At 44.0% G+C, this 24,025-nt stretch overlaps 1 protein-coding gene across 3 annotated transcripts in view; it reads left to right on the forward strand.

The window, feature by feature from the left end:
• Positions 1-24,025, forward strand: part of DOCK9 (dedicator of cytokinesis 9) — a 407,183-nt gene that overhangs the window by 364,762 nt on the left and 18,396 nt on the right. For all 3 annotated transcript variants that reach the window (XM_006879560.1, XM_006879558.1, XM_006879559.1), the window contains exons 40-45: positions 4,077-4,214; positions 4,345-4,527; positions 6,736-6,849; positions 6,940-7,155; positions 10,673-10,730; positions 13,967-14,073. In XM_006879560.1, the coding sequence (XP_006879622.1) occupies positions 4,077-4,214; positions 4,345-4,527; positions 6,736-6,849; positions 6,940-7,155; positions 10,673-10,730; positions 13,967-14,073 (816 nt within the window). The remainder of the gene's footprint in view (positions 1-4,076; positions 4,215-4,344; positions 4,528-6,735; positions 6,850-6,939; positions 7,156-10,672; positions 10,731-13,966; positions 14,074-24,025) is intronic.

The raw sequence follows: 24,025 nt of genomic DNA on the forward strand, positions 1-24,025 counted from the left end.
GTGAGGAGTGTGGATAATCGGGGATGGTGAGGAGTGTGGATAATCGGGGATGGTGAGGAGCGTGGATAATCGGGGATGGTGAGGAGTGTGGATAATCGGGGATGGTGAGGAGTGTGGATAATCGGGGATAGTGAGGAGCCTGTGTGGATAATCGGGAATGGTGAGGAACCTGTGGATAATCGGGGATGGTGAGGAGTGTGGATAATCGGGGATGGTGAGGAACCATCATAGCTGACCCCCAAGGGGGTTTTCAGAAGCTGTACGTCCTATGGGAGGAGATTGCCTTTTTTTTCCTGCGAAGGAGCTGGTGGATTCAAACTCTCTACCTTTGCCTTACCAGCGCAATTCCTTACTATCAAGCCACCTGAGACTAAAGATAGGGCTACATTAATTGGCAAATAAAACACAGAATTCGCTGAAAAACCTTCAAGAATGTTGATCTTGAAGTAAAAATTAGGCAGTGATAGTTCCCTAGCACATTGTTAAGTGCCGTTGCGTCATAAGTGACTCATAGCAACCGTATGAAGGAAAGACCTGAACGCTTATATAATTTTTATCGTTTCTCCAAGTTCATAGGGTTTCCAGAGGCAAGCTGTTTCGGAAGTGGATGCCACTCCTGCTTCCAAGCTTGTTTAAGTGGCATTAAATAATCGGACAGAGATGCATACTGATCAGCTCATTAGAGGGTGGTCGCTGTATTTCTAACAGGAACAGACATTCTGATAACCTGTTCCTGAATCATACCTGTTTCTGGAAAGATTTCATTAATGCTGTGTAGGAGAACCTAGGCTCAAGCTATCTAATCTTGCATCTGTTAGACTATAATGAAAAAAGGCTTTTATCTCTTTTGGAAATAAAGATATGCTGTAGCCAGACATCAGGAAAAAAGAATGTTATCCTTGGGGCATATAACCCAGTCCAGCTCGCACTGAAAGAATTGCCATTTGGAAGGCAGCTTTTTAAAATCCAAAATGTGTAGCAGACTCATGTCAAGACTTTAAAATGGAGTTAAGGGAGGTTGCGAGGCTGTAAATCGTTACAGGAGGGGACTGTCCATCTTCGTCCGGAGGAGCAGCGGGTGGATTTGGACTGAGCAGAGGCAACCTTTTGATTAGCTACACAACTTACGACAGACTACCCTTGAGATCCTTTTCACATAGTCAACTCGACTCATTGCCATCATGCAGAACCAACATATACCTGACCGTCCCGTGACTTTCTTTTTTTTTTTTTTTTTTTTTTCGTCCCGTGACTTTCGAGAGGCAGTAAATTGCACAGGAGGAGACTACCCATCCTTCTCATGCGGAGCAACCGGGGGGATTCGAACCATGCTTCTTTGGGTTGACAGTGCAACTCCTTACCCACTAGGCCCAGAGCTCCCTCTCATACAATAGTGTGTGTAGAAATAAATACCATTTGCCTGAAGACTTAGCTGTTTTAAATAGCATGGTTCCAAATACCTCACTTTAGCACTCAAGGTTTAAATTTGTTTTTCTTTTAGGTGGAAGGTTCATTGCCCCAGAGAACCAGTTTCTAGATTAAACCCTTTAAGGGACTATTTAAACAGTCGAAGCTCCATGGCACATTTAATTCCTCGGGAATTATTTATAACCCTTTCCCCACATTATCACCAGAAATAAACCATGCTTTTTGTTCTATTGCAACATCTCATTCTACTTTCTGATTGAAAGTTTTCTACACTCAATAAGACTGGGGGGGGGCATGAAATAAATACACTATAGTCTCATCTGTGGTTATTTATTTTTAGTGCCACCCTCTCCCCATGGGCTCAGCTGGAAAGAGCCCTGGTGATACAGTTGTTAAAATGCTTGGTTGACCTTTGAACCCACTGAAGGGGGAGGGGAGGAAGCACTTGCCTGTGAGCCTGTGAAGAGCCCCCCTGTTAGGTTTCCTCCTGGAGAAGTCTGAGCAGGTCTCCCCTGTGCTGCCGGGCACCAGGAGTCACATTCAGCTCAGTGCCAGTGTGTTACTCCTGACTCAATGTTCAAATGTGTTTCTTTTTTAAAAAAAAGATGTGGTTTATGCTATCTTTTTAATTGACCCAGAGAAGAAAATTGCAAATATAGGAAGGCAGCAGGTAAAATAGAATGTGTCCAAGGTGAATGGTCCACTTGGAAGGGTCTTCTTTAAATAAGAGTATTTACAACTTAGTGTGAGTGAGTTGTAATTACTTTCTTGCTAGCAGGTTTTGGGATCAGGAGGACGAACTTCTGAGACTGGGCAGACCAGAGAAAGGGAAAGGAGGGGAAATTTGGCTCACGGAGTAAGAACCTAGGAGCCAGGACTCATTCCACTGGCAGTCTGGCATCTCACAGTGACCCCGCCTCTACCCCAGGTGTGTGGGTGGAGAACAGTACTCTGTATGATTTCCAGCGTCTGGTGGTGTGGAAATCAGTCCCCAGGTTTTCCTCTCAAGGTATCTGTGGGTGAACTTGAACTTCCAGCCTTTTAATAAGCAGCTAAGTGTAGTGGTAGAGTCTATCACCCACAGACTCCCTTCCTAACCTAAATCCATATTTAGGAAAATGTGAAAAGCTGTATTTTCCAATATATTGCTTCTGGGGAAGATTGTGTTAGCAGGCAACAAAACTCCTAAGTTGTTCCTAAAACATTAGAAACTACCTTACTTCTCCTCTTTTTCATTTGGTGAACAGTTGTGTATATTTGAGAATTATATCATACTCATTTATTAAAGTTCCATTTCTTTGCATCAAATCACTCCACTTTCTCATTATGAAATTCAATACTCTGCACCAAATTCCACATGTTCCACCAGCTGTGAATACATTGGCCTTAACATAACTTATTTTCCTTGAGTAAAAAATTTTCTCTGACAAAACGATAACTCTTTGAAACTGTTATTCCAACTACAATTTGCTCTTTATAATATTATTTGAACGTAAGCTTACATCTTCTTTACTCAGTTGGTCAAATTACAAAATGTCAAAAATATATACCTTCGGTGTGCTGTTAACGTATTTCCATTTTTGTGCAAATGCATTGCGTTGCTGTTTACCAAGCACAGACTTCTTTTAAAAAACAAACTTGTCTGCCTTTGAAGGTAGTACCTTCAACATACCATGACATGCAGAAATGAAGGCTTTCTGCTGGTTCTTGGCTGTACCACATCCTCTCTAAACTCTGTGTATTCACTCATTAATGCAAATTTTCCAGCCAGGCATACAGAGTGTTTAATTAGTGTGGCTTACTACTCTAGTGAGGAGGTCTTGACAAATGATGGGAATCATTTCTTTATCCTCTTGGGGTGTATTTTCCTATAAAACACAATTCATGAAATGTTCAAACGTCACCAGCTGCTATGTACTGATCTAGGTCAAATATGTGTCAGGTAACGTGCTGTGCTTTCGCTCAACTGCTAATCTCAGTGTCGCGGTGCATGGCCATGTTTCCATTTGCCAAATAACAATGAGAGTCATTTTTGTAACCTGTGCAACTTCGTGCATTAAAACCTGTTGATCACCAAACCACACCACCTGGCTAGTCATAGATGAGTCCAGTGCCTTAGAACCCTGAAAGACGAAAGCAGCCCACACTTAGGCTACTCTTTCTTGTAATTAGTTCCAATATTTTCCTACATCTTTTAAGTAGCTAATACATAGTTTACTGGAATTAAGTTGTGGCAAACGTCACTTCTCTATCAGTTTCTTTCGTGCAGTAAGAAATAGAAGTTTTATCAGTTCTGAGGACAGTTACACTTAAAACTATATTAAAATTTTCCAGGAAGTTTAAAAATTAGTCCCTCAATAACAGGGAAAAAAATCTCTTAAAGTACACATTTACTGGTGGATGTATTAAATTTTGAGCTGTGGCGTTGGCTCAAGATAGAGCAGAGTTCAGGACTGTTGTGCATAGTGTTGCTATGAATCACAAGCAAATTGATGGCATGTAACAACAGAAGATTCATGGCAGAGATGGCTTAAAGTTAAAGTTGTCTTTATGCATGATATATTTACCCTTTGAACGTGAAAATGACATAGTGCCTGTTAGAAGTATCTGGTTATCACACTAATAAAGTTGTTGCTGTGTGTTTGAAGAACCAGCTCCTGGCCGATCATGGGCATAATCCTCTCATGAAGAAAGTATTTGACGTGTACCTGTGTTTTCTTCAAAAACATCAATCTGAAACAGCTCTGAAGAACGTCTTCACTGCCTTAAGGTCATTAATTTATAAGGTACGTACTTTCTTCGAGAGTCGCCATACCCGAGCACGGCGTACGTTTTCAGTCTCTGTCCCCCGTGGGTAGAGGGGATGTCGAGCACTCACCCTTCCTTGGTTTGTCTGCCCTCTCTCCTGCCGTCCAGTTTCCGTCCACATTTTATGAAGGGAGAGCAGACATGTGCGCAGCCCTCTGCTATGAGGTCCTCAAGTGCTGCAACTCCAAGCTGAGCTCCATCAGAACCGAGGCCTCGCAGCTGCTCTACTTCCTCATGAGGAACAACTTCGACTACACCGGGAAGAAGTCCTTTGTGCGGACGCACTTACAGGTGAGTGGTGGAGGTGGAGATTGATCTGCTCGAGGCCCACCCAGTCAGCCTTCCTTGTTGGGCACTGATAATGAAGGGTAATACCTCCATGACGTCATAGCCTTCCAATCAGAGGCTGTACTCACACTGCTAACACATGGAAAGCAGCTGGAAGCAGGCTTTAGAATAAACTCCCCCTCTACCTCCGCAGTATAATATAGAGAGAGCTCCCTTGCCCTAGTGGACAGAAAGTTATGCTACCAAGCCCAGCGTGGGTGATTTTAATCTGCAGCACACAGGGCTGGTTCACATTGGGTTTTTTTTTTCAAACATTCTTCTAAGTGGTGCAGCACTGGTCTGTGCATTGCTGTACAGACGTAACTCCTGGTTGATGTGATGCTAAACACTGTGACACTGATGTGTCAAATGCGAGAATGGTCACCCATGGTGGACAGTGTTTGGTGGAGCTCCCCAATTAAAACAAGCTTGGAAGCAGGAGTGGCATTCATTTCCGAAATGGTTTGTCTCCGGAGATTTTATGAGCAGTGCTCAGGTCTTTCATTCATAGGGTTGCTGCGAGTCATCTACAACTCAACAGCACCAAACAACAACAACACCATTTCCTGAGTTAAGACAGGTGGGCATATCTGTCTTGGAGAGGGTGCAGCTGGAGTGCTGTTTGGAGGCAAGAACGATGAGGCTTTGCCTCACATACTTCAGGCGTGTTGCTAGGAGGGGCTATTCCTTGGAGAGGGGCATGATGCTGGGAAGGGTGGAAGGTCAGCAAAGGAGAGGAAGACCCTCGACCAGGTGGATTGACACAGTGACTGCCACAGTGAGCTCAGTTGTGTCAGGAGGTGTGAAGATGGTGCAGAATAGAGCAGAGTTCAGATCTTTTGTCCATAGCGTTGTTGTAGGTCGTACTTGACTTAGCAACATCTAACAACAACATACTGATACTGCATCCAGGTAGCACGTGAGCCTTGGATATAAAAATGATTGGAGGAGGAACTGCCTGGCTCTTTCGGCTACGGTGCTGCTGGAAATGTGGCGCTCTGTCAAGCCACTTAGCTCATCCAAATTTGTCTCTGAGTATTCCCTCTTCTGATGCTTCTTGGAGCATTTAAGATTTTGTTCATAGCATCTTTCAGAATTGCAACCAGAGTCTTGAATTTGCTTTTCAGTTCTTTCAGGTTGAGAAATGTCAAGCAAGTTCTTCCCTTTTTATTCTCCAACTTTAGTTCTTTACACGTTTGAACAGATACTTCTTGGACAAGATGCAGCCAGTGTGCTCCTTCGAGGCACAGATGGTGAAACTTCTTCTCACTTACTTTGGGCATGTTAGGGGCTACTCGTTGGAAAGGGTTATCAGCGAAAGAGAAGAAGACCCTGAATGAGATGGAGTGACCACAGCAATGGGGCAAGTGGGTCACAGAGGATGAGAATGGCAGAGAACAGGACAGACAGGGTTCAGCTCTGTTATTCATAGGGTGGCTGTGAGTCCTCCCTTACTCAGTGACATGTAACAACAACAGCCAGTCCCTAGGAGCTCAGCTCAGCAGCATGGTGCCTTATGTGTTGTACTATTAACCAAAAAGCCAGCAGTTTGAATCTCCTTCAGGGAAGAAATGAACATTCTCCTCCCATAAAGATTGTCAGCCTTGGCAACCCTTCAGGGGCTCACTGTAAGTCACAGTTGACTTGATCACCTTGGATTTAGGTTTAACTAGGGAGCTCTGGCGGGGTAGCCCACGGGCAGTCACACAGCTAACCCAAAGGCAGCGTCCCTGGTGGTTGGAAGCCCCCAGTGGTGCCTACAGAGAAAGATGGACAGTGTGCAGTTTCTAATCTCAGAAATCCAATGGAGCGTCAGCTGCAAGTTGGTTCTGACTCAGAGACAGTTGAGGCTTGGCCAGGGAGTTTGGCTGAAGAGAGGGCTGTTTTCCCTTCACACCTTGTTTCTAACTTGTCTCCATGTCCTGCCAATTCCTGCTTAAGAACAAATTTGAGGATGAGTTGAGGAGAGCAGCAAATCACATGGAAGGAGCTTGCCAAGCTTCTCGCTTGGGGCAGCCAGCGGCTTCTAACTGCCTGCCTTGGGGTTGACAGTGCAGTCCTTTAACCCCTGAGCCACCAGCCTCTCCCTGGGCCTGGAGCTGCCCCAGCTGAAAACATGCCCAGGAAGTCCTTTTGCGTGTTCATTGATCCACCCCTGTTTGTGTCCCCCAGGTCATTATCTCTGTCAGTCAGCTGATCGCAGACGTTGTTGGAATTGGGGGGACCAGGTTCCAGCAGTCTCTGTCCATCATCAACAACTGTGCCAACAGTGACAGGCTCATCAAGGTAGGTGGTGTGGTCCCATGGAGTTTCTCCTCCCAGCACCCGGATGCACAAAGCAGTTGGCAGACACGTGTCCTCCCTCCACCCTTGCAGCATACCAGCTTCTCCTCAGACGTGAAGGATTTGACCAAAAGGATACGCACAGTCCTGATGGCCACTGCCCAGATGAAGGAGCACGAGAACGACCCGGAGATGCTGGTGGACCTCCAGTACAGCCTGGCCAAGTCCTACGCCAGCACCCCCGAGCTCAGGAAGACGTGGCTCGACAGCATGGCCAGGATCCACGTCAAAAACGGAGACCTCTCAGAGGTAGCCCTGCCCGCCTGTGGGTGCACACACAGACACACATAGCTGGGTGGCGCAGGAGACGAGTGTGTGGTTTCTAGGGACGGACTCTGAACCCTGGGTTTAACACATATTAGCTATTTGACATTAAGCAAGTTACTTAACCTCTCTACCTCAGTGTCGTCATTTGTAGAATGGGAAATGCAGGAAAACAATGAGCTGTAAAGTAGATTCTGGTTTTTTCAGGGCTTTTCTCAGGCTTACATCATAGGGAGTGTAAAATACTACTACTACTAAAACAAGTGTACTCCTAAACTGCTATCATTAGGGAAATTGTGTTTTAAATCGTAAAAAAAAATGATTTTTTTTTTACTCAAAGGGTTCAATGTATTAATTCATTGTGACCTTAAATTTAACATGAACCTGTACATCAGCCATAGATAAAATGAATAATATACTAGACAGCTAGGAGAGCAAGTTCATCCTAGAGAGGGTTAAACCAAGCTGCTCCTTGGAGGCAAGGATTCTGAGGCTCCGTCTAACATACTTTGGACATGTAAGAAGGGACCTGTCCTTGGAAAGGGACATCATGCTTGGGAGGGTGGAGGAACAGTGCAGGAGAGAAAGACCCTCGATGAGATGGATTGATTTAGTGAGTGGGATAACACGGGTAGGAGTGTCAGAGACAATAAAATTGGCACAGGACAGAGCAGGGTTTAGGCTGTTGTACATAGGGTCACTAGAAGTTGCAGGTGACTCAACTGCACATAACAACAACTAGAAGTAGTAATTTTTTTTTTCTATTGGAATTTTTCCCCCCTTTTACTGTGATTTGAGTGAAAGATGACAAAAACAAATTTCTTTTTTATGGAACCATTCAGACTCATTTTGTCAATATTTTTCTTAATCTTTTTATGCCTCCAAATCTCAAACTCACTGCCACTGATTCCGACCCAGAGCGCCCTTTGAAGGCAGCATAGAACTGTCTGTTGGGGTTTCAAAGGCTAAAATCTTTACAGAAGCAGATTGCAATAGCTTTTTTCCTCAGGGTATCTGGTGGGTTGGACCTGCTGACCTTCCAATTAGCACCCAAGCACTTAACCCCTGTACTACCTGCATTCCTCTTTGCATAGCCCAAGACTCAAAATAAATGCAAAAATTAACCCAAACCCCAGGGTTTCACTCTAAAAATAAAGGATAAGAGAAGATAATTTTAGCTTCAGCAATCTGTCCACAGTTTGTGTACCTAATCAGTAGCTCACAAATTTGAGTGCCTGCTTTGCACCTAACTTGATGTGCACTGGGGAGGGAGGAAAAAAAGTAAGCTGGGCAGTCCGCCTCTACGGGTTGGACAGATGTTTCTCCGGACACGTTAGTCACAAATCTTGGTGCTGGACTTTTTTTTTTTTTTTTTAGAACAGGAACAATATATTTCTGTTTGTCTTTTTTTTTCCTCCTAGTTTATTTACAAAACTCAAATACAAATTCTAACAACTTTCAATTTCCCTCAGCCCTACGCACCCATCAAATTGTACAAGCCAATGATTAACCCCCTCCCCCTGCACATCCACATCCCTCTGCTGTATTTCTTATATATTTACTTACACACAGGTATGTAGAGCAGTCACGGCCCATGTGAGTGTTGGCTCCTTCAGGGGGAGACTCCAGATTAGACTCTGACTGGGTGGCAGACCCAGTGACAAGAACCTCAGACTCGTGCATTAGAACCTTACAGCAGGGGTTGCTACAAAAGCTGTTTTAATTTTTGTAACGTTATGGCACTTGGTAAAAAAAAAATCTTTTTAACATGTTGTTATTTTAAGAAATGTGTCGTTTTAGGGGAGCTCTGGTGGCCTAGTGGCAAGAAGCTGCACTGCAATCCCAGAGGAACACGGTTCGAATCCACCAGATGCTCTGCCGGAGAAGGAGGCGCAATATCCTCCTGTACCAGTCAGATCTGATTTGACGGTACACGCACACAAAATAATAATTAAAAAAAAAAAAAGAAATGTGTCGTTTTAAGGTATTTGAGACAAAACTCGGATTTAAGATTAAATTAGATTTCAACTCTGAGACCAGAATAACCAGATGGTGCCCAGCCACCACTGCTGACTGACCTTTATTAAAAAGGGTCACAGTACATGGGCCTGCACAGAGTAGGGGATAAAAGTGTAACAAAACTCAAAATTATAAACACAACCAGGCTAATTAGAAACACAGCCAAGCTAACCTGCCTGATAGAGGCTGGAAGAACCACTGAGGCCTTAGCCACTCTTTGAGACTGAAATTGAACAACTTTTAACTATATAATACAGAGTTCTATAATGTGAGCATTGAGCTGCTCCTTGGAGGCTAGGATTTTAAGACTCTGTCTCATGTACTTTGGGCCTGTAGCCAGGAGGGACCAGTCTTTGGAGAAGGACATCATGCTTGGAAGGGTCAAGGGACAGCACAGGAGAGGAAAACCCCGGATGAGATGGGTTGATGTTTTAAAGACACAGTAACTGGAATAATGGGTTAGATGAGTCAGAGGCAGTGAGATTGGCTCAGAATTGAGCCAGATTCAGAACTGTTGTGCATAAGGTCGCTGTGCGTCGCAGTCAACTCACCAGCACGTAACAACAACATAAGATGGTCATGACACCAAGGAGAACCTCAGTTCATGAGATAATTCAAGATTAAAATAAATAAATACAGATTTAATTAGATTTTACCATTTGGAATTCTTAAATTTAGGGGGGAAAGTTACAACTTGATCTTATTTTTCTTTAAATTGAGTTAACGCACATATAATACCTAACAATTTGAATCTCTCAAAATCTAGAAATAAGCATACCATTTTTAGGTGGTTCTCTTTTTAAAGAAAAAATATATTGGAAGCCTTAGATGTTTTAATAAAAAGGAACATTTTTGTCTTTCATGTTAAAATTTAGTAGAATTTCAGAAGAATTAAAATATAAATGAGTCTTAGATATTTTACTGCCTAATATTCGTCTCAATTCCACATTTATGGTAAAATTCCAGTTTGTAGGAATCATTTCACCTTTACATAGGACCACTCAATGTCAAGGACAAGTCACTACAGTAGTGCCTTTTTTCTGTTATTTCTGATTTCAGCTATTATTTCCAACCAACTAGTGGTAAAATGTTAGCCTCCATAGACATAAAGCAATTTTACTTTATGACTTGCCCTTCCAAAGCTCAGAAAATACTATGTATTCTTTTTTTTTTTTTATACACTGATGCCCTGAAAATTAAGCAAAGCAAGTCATTGCTGTCAAGTTGGAACCAGCTCCTGGCTCCCAAACTCCATTGGCCTTCTGAGGCCGGAAATCGCCTGGGAGGAAATTACCTTTTTGCTGTTAGTAGATTTGAACTCTGCCAGAGTGGGTTGGTGTCTGGATAAGCAGAGGAGCTCGCTATGCACTGCGCCACAGAGCTCCCTGGAGAAGTACATGTATTCCTTAGATGTTTGGCTTTGATGGGCATTCCCTATGCTGTTTGTTACTAATGACTCAAAGGCATTCATCCTTTATTCTAGGCAGCGATGTGCTATGTCCATGTGACAGCGCTGGTGGCAGAATATCTCACGAGAAAAGGTAAGAACTGCTTCCTATGTTTTGTGGCGTGAATATGAAACTGTATGAAGTGGCAAAGACCAGGCAGGGCGAGCCTGTCAGAAAGCCACGCGGGGGGATTTGGAATTGGAGGATATATTCGTCTGTGAAGGGACTGTTGTCCTTGTTTTATTCCCTGACATGACGGTGCTTAACATCAATGTTACTTGTTATATGCTGTCAAGTCAGAAAAAAATAGCTGACCCTCAAGTGAGTTTTCAGGGGCAGTAAATCACACAAGAGGAGATTGCTCATCTTTCTCCCAAGGAGTACCTGGTGGATTTGAACCACATGCCTTTGGGTTGGCAGCACAATTCCTTACTGCTGAGCCACCAGAGCTCTCTGCCAGTATTGAAAAGAAAAGTAAGAGATGTGGTGACACTTCCCATACCCTCTTACTGATGACTCCATTCTGCAGAAACTACTTAATGAGCTTTGCATCCAGGTGGCCGTGATGGACCAGTCTGGGGCTGAAAAGACCTGGTTTTTACCTAAGATAATTCCCCATGGAGCTGCTTGTAAATCAAGACAGTCACAGTGAGAGATTATCAGTCAGTCTTTCTGGAGCGCAGCCCGATTGTCGTTGTTGTGTGAGAAGGTGGCCTGGCAGGTGGATGGGGAGGCAGGGGTGGCTGCTATTCCACGGGCTATTTGCACATTCCACATTTGTTCTCAGATCACGGGACTCTTGATTCAATGTCAGGTGCTCATGTCCATGGCAGAGCTGGTAGCCTGAGATATGTGCTGGAGGACAGCACGAGATTGGCTCTGATGAAGATAGTTAAAAAGTAATACATGCTGGGAAGTCATCAAGGCCCCGAGCAAGAAATGTGTATTTCTGCTGAGGCTGGTTATTTGGAATAGAAGGTTAAGGGGGTCTAGGTTCTCATGTCGGAGCCCAAAAGAGAAAGAAAATAAAGAGGGCTCTGTGCTCAATTAATATCATGCTGTTTCCTGTCGAGACCACTCGTCAGGTAATACATTTCCTCATGTTTAGAAGCAGACATAGCCCTCCGCCGGGAGCCACCCCACTTCACCTGCCAGAGGAGGACCCGGGGAGGTGAGCCTGAGGGTCAGCCCGTCCCCAGGGCCACACTGCTATCTTCACATGTCGCTCTGTGCTGCGGGGGTCCTCTGTCTCAACCTTGCATGGACAGACTTCACTTTCCTGCCCCTCCTCCCACTCCCTAGGCTCTGCAGGTCGTTGTCAGTCAGTCCCTGTGAGAGGCAGTGAAAGGAAGGTCTCTCTTACCTGGTAATCTAAACCCTGGGTGGCTGGCTTTTTTTATCTTTTTTCTTTTCCGTATATCATCAAATTTTGAAATTAATACTTCTCCTCAAGAAATTGTCTGTTTCCTTATAACAGAAGGAGGGCTCTTCTGGCTCAAACCAGTTCAAACTAGAAACAGACCCAAAAATTTGACATTTGGTGATGCAGAAGGATAAGGGGAAAGGGAATTAAAAGCGCAGGTCAAAACGCCCGAATGAGACTCAGAAGAGGCAAAGGGGAGCCCTTTCGGGGCTGTGATTTAGGAAGATTAGATTCTCACCAGTACCGTGAAAAGTGTCACAGTTTCAAAGCAGTACAGTCAGCCACCATTTTTAAGCCAGGCTCTCTTGTTTTCTGAAGAAGAAATTTAAGTTTCTAGCATGGCTTCCACCTGTAATTTCCCCCTTTCCAGTTAACATTCTGGTTCGCTCACCTCTTGAAATCATGAGTCTATTCTGATGCTGCATCATCAGTCATGACTGAACCTGGCTGGGTAGTTTAGACACCTTACAGCCAGGGCGGTAGCAGAGAGACAGATGTTAGGTAATTCATGAATCCGTGACCAACCTGGACTTAAATAGCACAGGAATAAAACCATCTATGTTTTCAAAACTTGATTTAAAGATATTCTTCTATTGTTCCTCTTTCTCAAAATACACGCGATCTCAGTTCAAGTTTTGCTTGTGTTGTTTTATTCTCATAGGTCAGGGTTCAGAACTGTTGTTCGTTGGGCAGCTGTGGCTCATAGTGGACTTGACGGCACCTTAGAACCACCACCGCATAAAAAGAAACTGGCCATTTTACTCCTTTTTTGCAGAGTTCACGTTGTCCATCTGAGTCAGAACTCCTCTTGTTGTTGTTATGTGCTGTTGGGTCGGAACCAACTCATAGCTGACCCTCCAATGAGATTACAGAGGCTGCAAGCCACATGGGAGGAGATTGCCCCTCCTCTCCACAAAACAGCTGGTGGATTAGAACTGCCTACCTTCGGGTTGGCAGCACAGTTCTTTACCTGTAAGCCACCAGAGTAACTGTAAAATGAGTAAATGCCCCCAAATGGCCCCATCACTGTTTAAAGACTCTGACCTCAGACGTTTGTGCCAACTCCAGCCTCTCACACCACCCCCTGGCCCCCAGCTCCTCCCTTAGAAAATCAGACAGAGTAGCCCACGGGAGTATTCCTGCTCCTGGCCTCTGTCAGTTGCCATGAACTCTGCTCCACGCACATTTCCGTGGCTGATTTCTGTTGTAAGTAGATGCAGGCCTGTCTTCTGAGGAGCCTCTGCGTGGGCTGGAAATGCCCACCTTCTGATTGGCTGCTGAGTGCATTATCTATATGCACCAACCAACGGTTGCCCTTTCTCTCGGGGCTGACCAGGGATCCGCCTGCAGCAGCTTCTTGGTCTGTGGCTGAGTCTTTGAGCCCTGTCTCTGTTGGACTGACAACCCCTTGAGGAGGAGAGGAATTTTCTAACCTGAATTGTGGGGGTGCCTCCCAGCTGGAGCGGGGCTGATGAGCTTGAAGGAAGCGGTTGCGTAGGACCATGCATTTCTCTTTGCTTGACTTTGGCTTCTGATTTTTCTTGTTATCTGAGCATTGTTCCTCTCATCACATCAGATTCTACTTCCTCATCATGTCATTACTAACGTGGTGTCATCATACTCATTTCTCAGTTTATGTAGAGTCTGAAAGGTTTGTGTTACAGGTGGATATAAAGAAGAGACAGGCTGAGGAAGAGGAGGGTCCAATATGAAGGGGGGAGGGATGAAGAAAAGCACAGAGAGGCCCGGCCACCCATTTTGGATGCTAGCCTGAGACATAGCCTCTCACAGCTGATTACTTTATTAAACACAGAAGCGTCTAGGGCAGGAAGCACCCAGATGGTTCACCCACTTTCTGATGAATCGCACCGGCTCTCTCCTGCTCTCTCCATCTCCCAAATCCTAGGCATGTTTAGACAAGGATGTACCGCCTTCAGGGTGATCACCCCAAACATAGATGAGGAGGCGTCCATGATGGAAGATGTCGGGATGCAGGATGTCCACTTCAACGAGGTGAGTGCTCCGGCGTGCGTGGTCCCAGTCCACACTCAGATGTCAGAGCCTCAGCTTGCCCTCCGCCCATCAGACCAGAGCTTTGCTCCCTGCCGCTGCCATCTGCGCACTCCACCTTTACTCGGCGTCAACTCCATAGACATTATCATTTATGTTTGTGAAGTTGATGCATCTGTTAGCGTTAACGCATGGCACTTAGTCTTCTGAAAGCGAGGAGTAAAATGAAACAGCAACCATGTTCCCCTCAAGTTGATTGCACCTCATATCTTCACTGAAGAGCTCTTCCCTGAAGTAGCATAGGGTCGAGCTGTGCTTTGTAGGATTTTGCTGGCTGATGCTTCACAGAGCAGGTCCCCAGCCCTTGCTTCCATGACACTACTGGCTGGGTTAGGACTGTCCACCTTCACTTGGTAGTTGCATACAAAATGTTTGGACCACCCATTCTTCAAATAACAGAAAGAACAAAACCCAATGCTCTTCTCCCTCCCAAGGAATTCCTCCTCTTCTCAGAGAATGTTAAAGGGGTCAGTGAGTGGTGAAGTAAGGCTGGGTACTGCAGTATTTCTAATAAAAGGTACAATAGTGACTAAAAACTATCTTGTTCTTTCTGGCAATTTCTCTAGTCATGTTTGAATCTGATTATAAGCTAGTGTCTCCAGCTCCTAGACATCTCCCAAGACCACCGAAGCCTGGCTGGAGTCACCAGAACCCTTTGTGTAGGGCTTTGTGTTGGCAAGGGCTTCCCTGTGTCAACTAGGAGTCTCTGGGTGACACAAGGAGATAACTACAAAAGGCCAGCAGTTTGAATCCAGGCACATGATTGGATGTGTCTGAGAAGATGTGCCCTGCTGTCTCGGAAATCTGTTTCTACAAGGTTGTAGCCCTGAAAACCCTGCTCTGCACACATGAGGTTGGTAAGACGAGTTGAGATTGCCTAGCAATGACTGTTGTTGACCATTGAGTCAGAACCTACTCAGAGCTGATCCTCCAGCAAGTTTTAGAGCCACTAAATCACACAGAAGGAAATCACCCATCTTTCTCCCATGGAACAGCTGGTGGGTTCGAACCATGTGCCTTTGGGTTAGCAGAGCAGCTCCTTACTCCTATGCTACTATAGTTTGTTTTTAGCTGAGTATCTGTGAGGATGGAGTTTCTGTTTATGCATCAACTAAAATAATACAGGGCACTCTGGTGGCGAAGTCCCTAGGGGCTTGCTCTGCTAACCCAAGGCCATGCCTCTCTAGTGATTCGAATTCCCCAGCCGCTCTTCAGGAAGTATGGAGACCTCTTCCCATCCATTTACAGCCTTGGAAGGTCTGCTGTGCGTCAGTTCCAATGAGATGTCAGTGAGTTTGAGGAAAACAGCAATATCAGATTGAATGCAGAAACAAGACTATCTATGTTCTATTTAGCCGTGTATAATGCAGTGCCATTCTTTGATTTTTTTTTTATTTTTAAAAATGATAGGATGTTTTTATTAAAATGTTACTTTTTAATAGGTGTTAGGTTTTTGTTACTTTTCATTAATATTTTTCATATCAATTTTTAATATGGTATATATTGAAAATTCTAACCTGTATCAACAGAAGTTCTTTGGAATTTTCAGTAATTCTGAAGACTATAATGGAACCCTAAAACCAGAAAGTTTGACACTTGTGATAATGACTATCAGATGACTTTCTAATGACTATTAAAATGACTATCTAAATTAAAAGATAAACATGAGAAAGAAGGAATCCAATAATCTAGTGAATGTCTCCCAAGTACCAGGCAGGCCCAAGATACTTCATGTTTGAAGGTTGAAATAAATTTAACTATAGAGTGTTGAATATACCATGGACTGCTAGGAGAACAAACAGGTTTGTCCTGGAGAGGGTGAAGCCAGAATGTTCCCTGGAGTCAAGGATTCTGAACTGACATACTTTGGGCATGTCGCAAGGAGGGACTGGTCCTTGGAGAGGGACATCATGTTTGGGAGAGTGGAGGGACGGCGCAGGAGAGGAAGAACTTTGATGAGATGGATCGATTCTGTGAGTGGAGCGGTGGGAATGAGTGTGTTTGAGACAGCGAGGTTGGCACAGGATAGAACAGCGTTTAGGGCTCTTGAACATAGGGTCGTTATGAGTCGCAAATGACTCGATGGCACATAACAACAACAATAATAGATAAAATGTCCTAAATGTTTTAGGTGTTGGGTACAGGGTAGCATGGTGACCATAATATGGCATTAACAGTTCAACCATAGCTCCACCTTGAAATGCCTTGACAGAGAGTAGTTTTGTGGTTTTGGACAGAGCTTCAAACTCGTTCAAAATAGCTCAGTGATTGCTTTCATAAACGAGGACCATGGATGCGTTACATCTCAGCCAACTCTTTCACCTGTGGTACTTTGACCATATAGGACACAAAGACGATGGCTGACCAAACTTCTTGGAATACGTGTTGCTGTCTGTGTTCCTGCCAATAATCCAACCTCCTGTATCAGCCTTCCGAAACTTGGAGGAGGAAGGACTGTGGCAGGACATTTGGACACATTTAAAGCAGCGTTGTCCCTGCCATCTCTGAGCAAGACACATCTGTTTGTTTCCTACTGGGAACAAAATACCAGAGTTGCTACGTTACACAGAATCTACATGAACTTTGTGTATGAGGGCCATTACTGAACCATTTGAAACTGGTTCAAAGTCCCTGTTAGTTACTCTCTAAAGTGTGGAAGCTGTTGCTGTAGGAACAAAGTTTTGAGCTCCTCCCTTCTTCCAAGATGAATTTTGACAGGGTTTCTCCCTGAAAGCCCAGATATACAGTCCCTTTCTGGAAATCACTTGTGTGCCAAGTCCAATTTCCAGAGTGTATCAGTTTATTTGGAAGTTGATAAGAGAAAGAATAACAAGAATGCATGCAAAAGCAAATGAGTTATAAACGTCCAGATTACAAACAACACATGCTTGCCCACATGTGAAATGATTGACTCAGCCCCTGTTCTCAACTGATTCATCTCAGTCACCTTCATGTGCTTCGCACGCAGCGTTTAAATCAATAAAAAGACTCGCTAAGCCTTTCCTTGCACTAAAGGAAAGCTACATAACAACTGTATGCATCTATCCCAATTTACCTACAAACTAAAGACACATACAGGAATGGCTCTCATTCGTAATCCAGTGATTGCCTGTAAACTGTTTTCCGTAATCTACCTGCAGGACTGATAAACGGAAGCTTGCGTTGGCTCCTCTGATTCAGTCATAAGCTGAAATAATCACTCCAACCCAATGACTTTTGCCTATGATTCAAGGACGAAATATGCTGGGAACATTTTTGAATGGCACTCGCTCTGAGTCATACCTCACATGTGACAGAGCTCATTTTTATCACTTATTTTCAGCATATGGATCTGCCAACCTGTCCTTGAAGCCATAAAGCTGGTCAATGATTACCAAGGTCCATGGTACACACGGACCTGTGATAATTAGGATATGATAGAGCGGGGCTGGAAGGCCCTGAACAAGCCACACACGGTGAGATGAGACTGACGGGAGAGGCAGGAAGGGCACACGTTCTGGAAGGAGGGAAGTGGAAACGGCTGTGTACAGGCTTTACTTTGCCTACCAGAGTTGTGTTTTCTTTTCCATGAAATAGATATTTCATTATGGGAAACAAAAATTGAGGAAAAGCTGATGGACTGAAGAGCATAGCCTATCACTTACTTAAAATCATTGCCTAGTAATCTGGTGGTGGTGTTGTTGTTACATGCCGTCGAGTCGTTTGCAACTCATAGCAACCCTGTGTACAACAGCCCTAAACCCTGCTCTGTCCTAGATCTAATTAAATGCTTTTGATGCTGCCCTGGACTTCCTTTGTTCTTGTTGTTGTTGTGTACTGCCACGTCGCAGTAGACCCATTGCTGACCCTCCAGAGGGTTTTCAGAGACAGTTTAATTGCACAGGAGGAGATTGCCCATCTTTCACCTGCAAAACAGCTGGTGGATTCAAACTGTGTGATTTCAGGATTCCAACCGGATGAATTCAGGTTGGGAGTGCAACTCCTTACCGCTAATCCACTGGAGCTTTGTTGATTGCCTTCGAGTCACGCACGACTCATAATGACTCTATAAACAAAAGACCTGAGGTCTCTACCTAACTACCGTTTCTCCAAGTTCATAGAGTTTCCAGAGGCATGTGGTTTAGGAAGTAGATGTCACTCCTGCTTTCAAACCTGTCTTAAAATTAGAAGCTCCACCAAATTCTGTCCACCATGGGCAGCCACTATGAAACTTTAGGAGACTTTAAAAATTCACACTTCCAACGACAGGCCTGAGAGGAGTTTTTATTGGCAGCAATTCCATCCTTCTCAACTCTGAAGAGCAGACTTCCCTCACTGCTGCTTTCAATTAGACAGTGTTGTTGTGTAGTGGTGAGTCAGAACCAGCCCATAGCTGACCCTCCAGCAGGTTTTCAGAGACAGTAAATCACGCAGGAGAAGGCTGCCCATCTTTCTCCCTTGGAGCAGCTGGTGGATTCGAACCATGTGCCTTTGAGCTGACAGTACAGCTCATTACCGCTAGGCTACCAGATGAGGAACACCCAGTTCCAATTTACAGTTTTGTTGCCAAGTTTGAGCGTGTGTGGTTTTTTTTGTTGTTTTTTTTTTTGCGTGTGTGGTTTTAACACTGAGCACTTGTCTATGTTTTCTGCCTATTACTAGAAAGTATTACTCTTACTACTACTGCCTTTTCTGCCCCCCTGCTAGAAAGTATCACTCTGCTTAGTTTTGCAGAACATTACGGAATTAAGTGTGGAGCTAGGTCTAGAGCGCAAACGGTGAGCAAGACGTGCTTGGTCTCCAGCAAACTGCAGCTTCTCAGGTTTCCTTCACCTTCAGGGGAAGCACCTAAACCTTAGTCCCTTAACAGTCAGAACCGAAAGTTTGCCAAGTTCTTTGGCATCTAGACATTTCTATAGTAATGTGTGTTTCTTCATTCTGTAAACTAGCTCTGTGTTCACCAACTTGAGGAGGAGGAAGTGAGGTACCTGCCTTAAAAGGTTCACCCAGTGCACAACCCTCGTATTTTAGTGTTCTTAGAAATTCCTTGGATTCCTGTTAGAAACAGAGTCTCCAATTCCTACCTACCCACTCGTGCTACCTACCCTCACCCCCAGCCCCAGATTCATTTGGGGGGTGTGGGCCCCAGTAATCTGTATTTTAACAAGCATCTCAGTGATTAGTATGACGCCGGTGATCCTCAACTGTGTCTTAACAAATGACAGCCTTGAATTCTGCCGTCGTAATATGCTGTTGTCCCCGTGTCCATAGTGCTCATAGAATGCTGTTGTACATTTACAGGTAGTCTCAGATGGTAGGTACAGAACCTCACTTCATAGATCAGGTAGGTTAAATCAGTCAGTTCCAAAATGGAGCAAATGGCATTTAAGTGCATTTTTAAAAATGCCCTGTACAGCCACAGACACGTGTATGCGTTCTCATGTGGACCCCCCCCCCCCGTGTGCCGTCCTTCAATCAGATGCTCCGTGTCCTCTTAAGACTAGTCAGACGTCCTAAAGAGCTGGGGAGGACTTGAACCGCTGTCCCCACGGCAGTGCCTCTCAGGCAGCTTGAAGCCTCTAGCATCTCGGGGGAGGAATCCGGACAGTCTGCTCACACAGGGTAGACAGCCTCCAGAAGCCTCCGGAAGGGTCAGCACTTCCGCCTCAATGGCACAGAGTGAGAGAATATCAGAAAATGTGTACTTTCTAGAAGGGCGCTCCGGTGGCCTAGTGACAAGACGCTACACTGCAATCCCGAAGGTACGTGGTTCAAGCCACCAGCTGCTCTGTGGGAGAAGGATAGGTGATGTACCTTGTGAGTAACTGCCTCTGAAAACCTGCTGGAGGGTCAGCTATAGGTTGGTTCTGACTTTACGGTTCATAACAGCTTACTAAAACGTCAGGGGAATGGAATTGTTTTTGTTTTGGGGTTTCCTGTTTGTTTTTTAAGCATTCTTGGGGTGTGTAGGCCACTTAGATTGTGTGTGCGGAGGTTTACCAGCATGCCTTCTGTAGCATTGTGTCCAAGGGTTGTCACTGGCCGCTGTTGGAATTAGATCTCATTTTCAGGTGCAGGGAGTGTTGAGAAGTCAAAGTGACTAATAAATAGAAACTAAGATGACAGCTTCATCACACAAGTGCACAAAAATAAGAGATGGCACTGGAACCTTTTCTAATTACTTCTTACCTGTTATTGTGGTTGCTGCATTTGTCTTCAGTGTTTTCGCTTAATGGTACCTTCAAAAAAGATGAGAAAATTGCTGTATCTTTTTATTAGTACAGAGTTCACACACACAAATGACAGGGTTATGATGTGTGTGTTCTAAGAGTTAAATGGCCTTGCTTAAGAGGTGGTTTTTGAAAGCCAGTTAGGCAGTATTCTCTGGGAAATTGCATGCTTACTGCTGTAAAAAAAAATTCTTTTCAGGTCTGTGACCATAAGTTTTGGACCTGTAATGAATTAATCGTGGGTCCTGCCCATCATTTACAATATGGAGGATATAGACCTGTTAAAAATTAACTATAAGATTCCTTAAATATCAGACAACTGAATCAAGCGATATTGAAAAAGAAAAATACAGTGTGTGTGACCAAGGAAGACTTAACCTGGGAGTTCTTGGTGCGTTCAACCTTGGAAAGCTAATCACTGTCATTTGTCATATCAGCAGAACGCCTTACGTCCTCCTCAGCTTCAGCGAGCAGGGTTGTATCATCTGCATGACGCAGACTGTTGATGAGTCTACCTCCAATCCTGATGCCACACTTCTCCTCATAGAGCCCAGCCTCCGGGATACTGTTCCACATGTAGATGGAAAACATATGGAGATAGGACACATCCTTAATGCACACCTTTCCCAGTTTTGAACCATGCAGGGTTTCTTCACTCTGTTCTGTCGACCTGCCTCCTGATGCAAGTATAGGTTTCGCAAGTGTTCTGGGCATCAAAAAAATGTGATATATTTACATAAAAATCAGTATATATCTGAGTGCTGAAATAGTGGTGAAGGACTTCGAGGACTTAGGAGTGTATTAAAAAATTGGTATGATTTGTAAACTTTCCCTCAAAAGTAATATAATTAGTAAATAGATGTATTTAAAAAACCAAAGACTTAGGGAGCTCTGGTGGCCTAGTGGCAAGAAACTGCACTGCAATCCCAGAGGTGCACTGTTCAAATCCATCAGATGCTCTGCTGGATAAGAAGGGACAGTTTCCTCCTGTACCAGTCAGATCTGATTTGATGGTACACACACACACACACACACACACACACAATAATAATAAAATTTAAAAACCCAAAGACTTAACTAAATGGCCTGGAAGACTTAATACTGTTATCAGATCAATTTTCCCTATTATAGATCCAGAACACTCTCAGTTAAAATTTCACCTCGAATTCTTGTAGAAATTGATTTTAAGTTTTACATGAAAAATAAAAAGACCCAAAGGAATGAGAGCTAACACAACTGTGGACAAATTGAAAGGCTCACCTGCTGACTTGCGGGAGCTCTGGTGACGTGGAAGGAGTGTTGGTGCACCGCCAACCCAACAGTACCGCCTCTTTAGTGGTCCCAATGCCCCGGCGGCTCTGAGGGAGGACATGGGCAGTCTTGACCTGTGTGAAATTCGCAGGAGGGTCAGTTATGATTTGGTTCCAACTGAGCGACCGCCAGTTTGAGTTTTGACCTCATTTCAGTAGTTCTCAAAGCTTTGGTTCTCAGCAGGGTACAGTTTACTCTCATCTGGCCGGCACTGGCACAGGTGGTAATGTTTGGTAATAGTTTGGATTGCTGATACCTGTGGGGAATGAGGAAAGGAGGTTGTGCCTGGCACCCTGTGTGTGGAACCCAGAGATAGTGCTAAACATTCTCCAGTGCACAGGGCGGCCTCACTTAACAAAGAATTCCTTTGCCCACATGCCAATAGTTGAGAGAAATCATGATTATACTGTAAGATAAAGAGATAATCAAGGCAGTGTGTGTGTTGCTACTAGAATACACATCCAGATCAATGAAAGACAATAGAGGACAGAAATCAGAAATAAAACCATATATATAAACCTGTGGTGTGTGTGTTTAAGATTTTTTTAAAAATATAAAAGTTCAAAGGCAATCAATAGAGATAGAACAGTTTTTCATCAAACAGTGCTGGAATAATTAGACGTCCATATGCATAAAAGAAACAACACTTCGCATAATACTTCACACCATATTAAAAAATAACCAAAATTTGTAGACTTAATTGTAAACCATAAACCAAGGAGAAAAAAAATCTTTCTGAATTTAGATTGGATAAATATTTCTTAGATAAAAAAATATAAAGCATAATCTACAAAATAAGAATTGATAAACTAGGGAGCTCTGGTGGCCTAGTGGCAAGAAGCTGTGCCACAATCCCAAAGGCACGCAGTTCGAGGCCACCAGCTGCTCTGTGGGAGAAGGATGGGCATTCTCCTCCTGAGCGATTAACTTGCCTCTGAAAACCCGTTGGAGGGTCAGCGATTGGTCGGTTCCAACTATACGGTACACAACCACAAACCAGGCTTCATCAAGATTAAAAACTTTTACATCAAAATGTGTGTGTGTGTGTGTGTGTGTGTGTGTGTGTGTGTGTGTGTAAAAATACCAAAAAACCACCAACCCTCATTGCTGTCAAGTCAGAACCAACTCTTAGCTGACCCTCCAGCAAGTTTTTGGAGGCTTTAAATCACACAGGAAGAGATCACACCTTTCTCCCTCAGAGGGGATTCAAACTACCCGACAGGTGCAGCCTTTGGCTTTGCTGTGTGATTGTCTACAGACTGCACAACCAGATTGCACTTAACTCTTCAAAAGACATTGTTAAAGAAAATCTACAGACATCTATAGCGTGGAGAAAAATATTTGTAAAAGCGCATAGGATAAGGGAACTTTTATCTAATCCATGTGAAGAACTCTCTAAACCTAATAAATAATATAAATATGAAAAGATTTCAATAAATCCTTAAATACTAAGTGTATAAAGATGTATTCACTAGCGAAACCCCAGTCAGTAAAGGTTGAGTATTGAGTCCCGTTCAGAAATTCTATAAAGAATTTCTGTGGTGATGAATCCAGAAGTTTAAGAAGTTGTCAATGACGTAGTGGATGGATCTTTGTGAGGGTAAGAGGTCGGAGGAGGTCCTTCCCACCCAGATACCTTTTGTCACCAGTAGATGGTAACCCTGTCACCAGAGCTCCCTGGGCATTGTTGTTGTATGCCAGTAAGTTGGAACCAACCCTTAGCTGACTCTCCAGTAGGTTTTCAGAGGCAGTATGAGAGGAGATTGCCCATCCTTCTCCCACAGGGAAGCTAGTGGATTCGAACCTTGTGCTTTTGAGATTGCAGTGCAGCTTCTTACCACTAGGCCCCCAGACTCACGAGGGTAGTATTAGCTTCCTCCAAGTTCAAGGGCTTTCTGCTGGCGGGACCACCAGACTTCAGTGAGCATTTATAGGGAATGAAGAGGAGGTTGGTGAGGCAGGCCTTTTATCAGTAACTTGTGTGAGTTGTTTACTAAGGGTCGAAGTCATGGACTTTGTAACCGTATCAGCATTGTCATTGTTCCTCGGGAAGGATTTTTTTAAAAAATATAACCTTTATAAAAGAGAACTAAGCATGAATTGAGAGATCCTGTGTAAAACACTAAATATCAGAAGGTTGTCCCCACACAAATCATTCAGAGTCTGTGCAAATTCCCATGCAGGTCATTGTGACATAGCCCTATCTCTTTTCTGATAAAATGGCACTTCTGAGTAGAACATGATGAATTGTCTCATGGAAATTAGTGTTTTAATATCGTGAATCTTGAAATTCTCCATCATTATGTTTTTGCTCGCCCCTTACCAGCCACCTGCTCTGGGAGGCACGTGCAGTCCCCACCCTCATCCTCCTAACT

The sequence above is a fragment of the Elephantulus edwardii genome, unplaced genomic scaffold (genome assembly GCF_000299155.1).
Source record: "Elephantulus edwardii isolate Elephantulus edwardi_28Jun2011 unplaced genomic scaffold, EleEdw1.0 scaffold00004, whole genome shotgun sequence".
Lineage (NCBI taxonomy): Eukaryota > Metazoa > Chordata > Mammalia > Macroscelidea > Macroscelididae > Elephantulus > Elephantulus edwardii.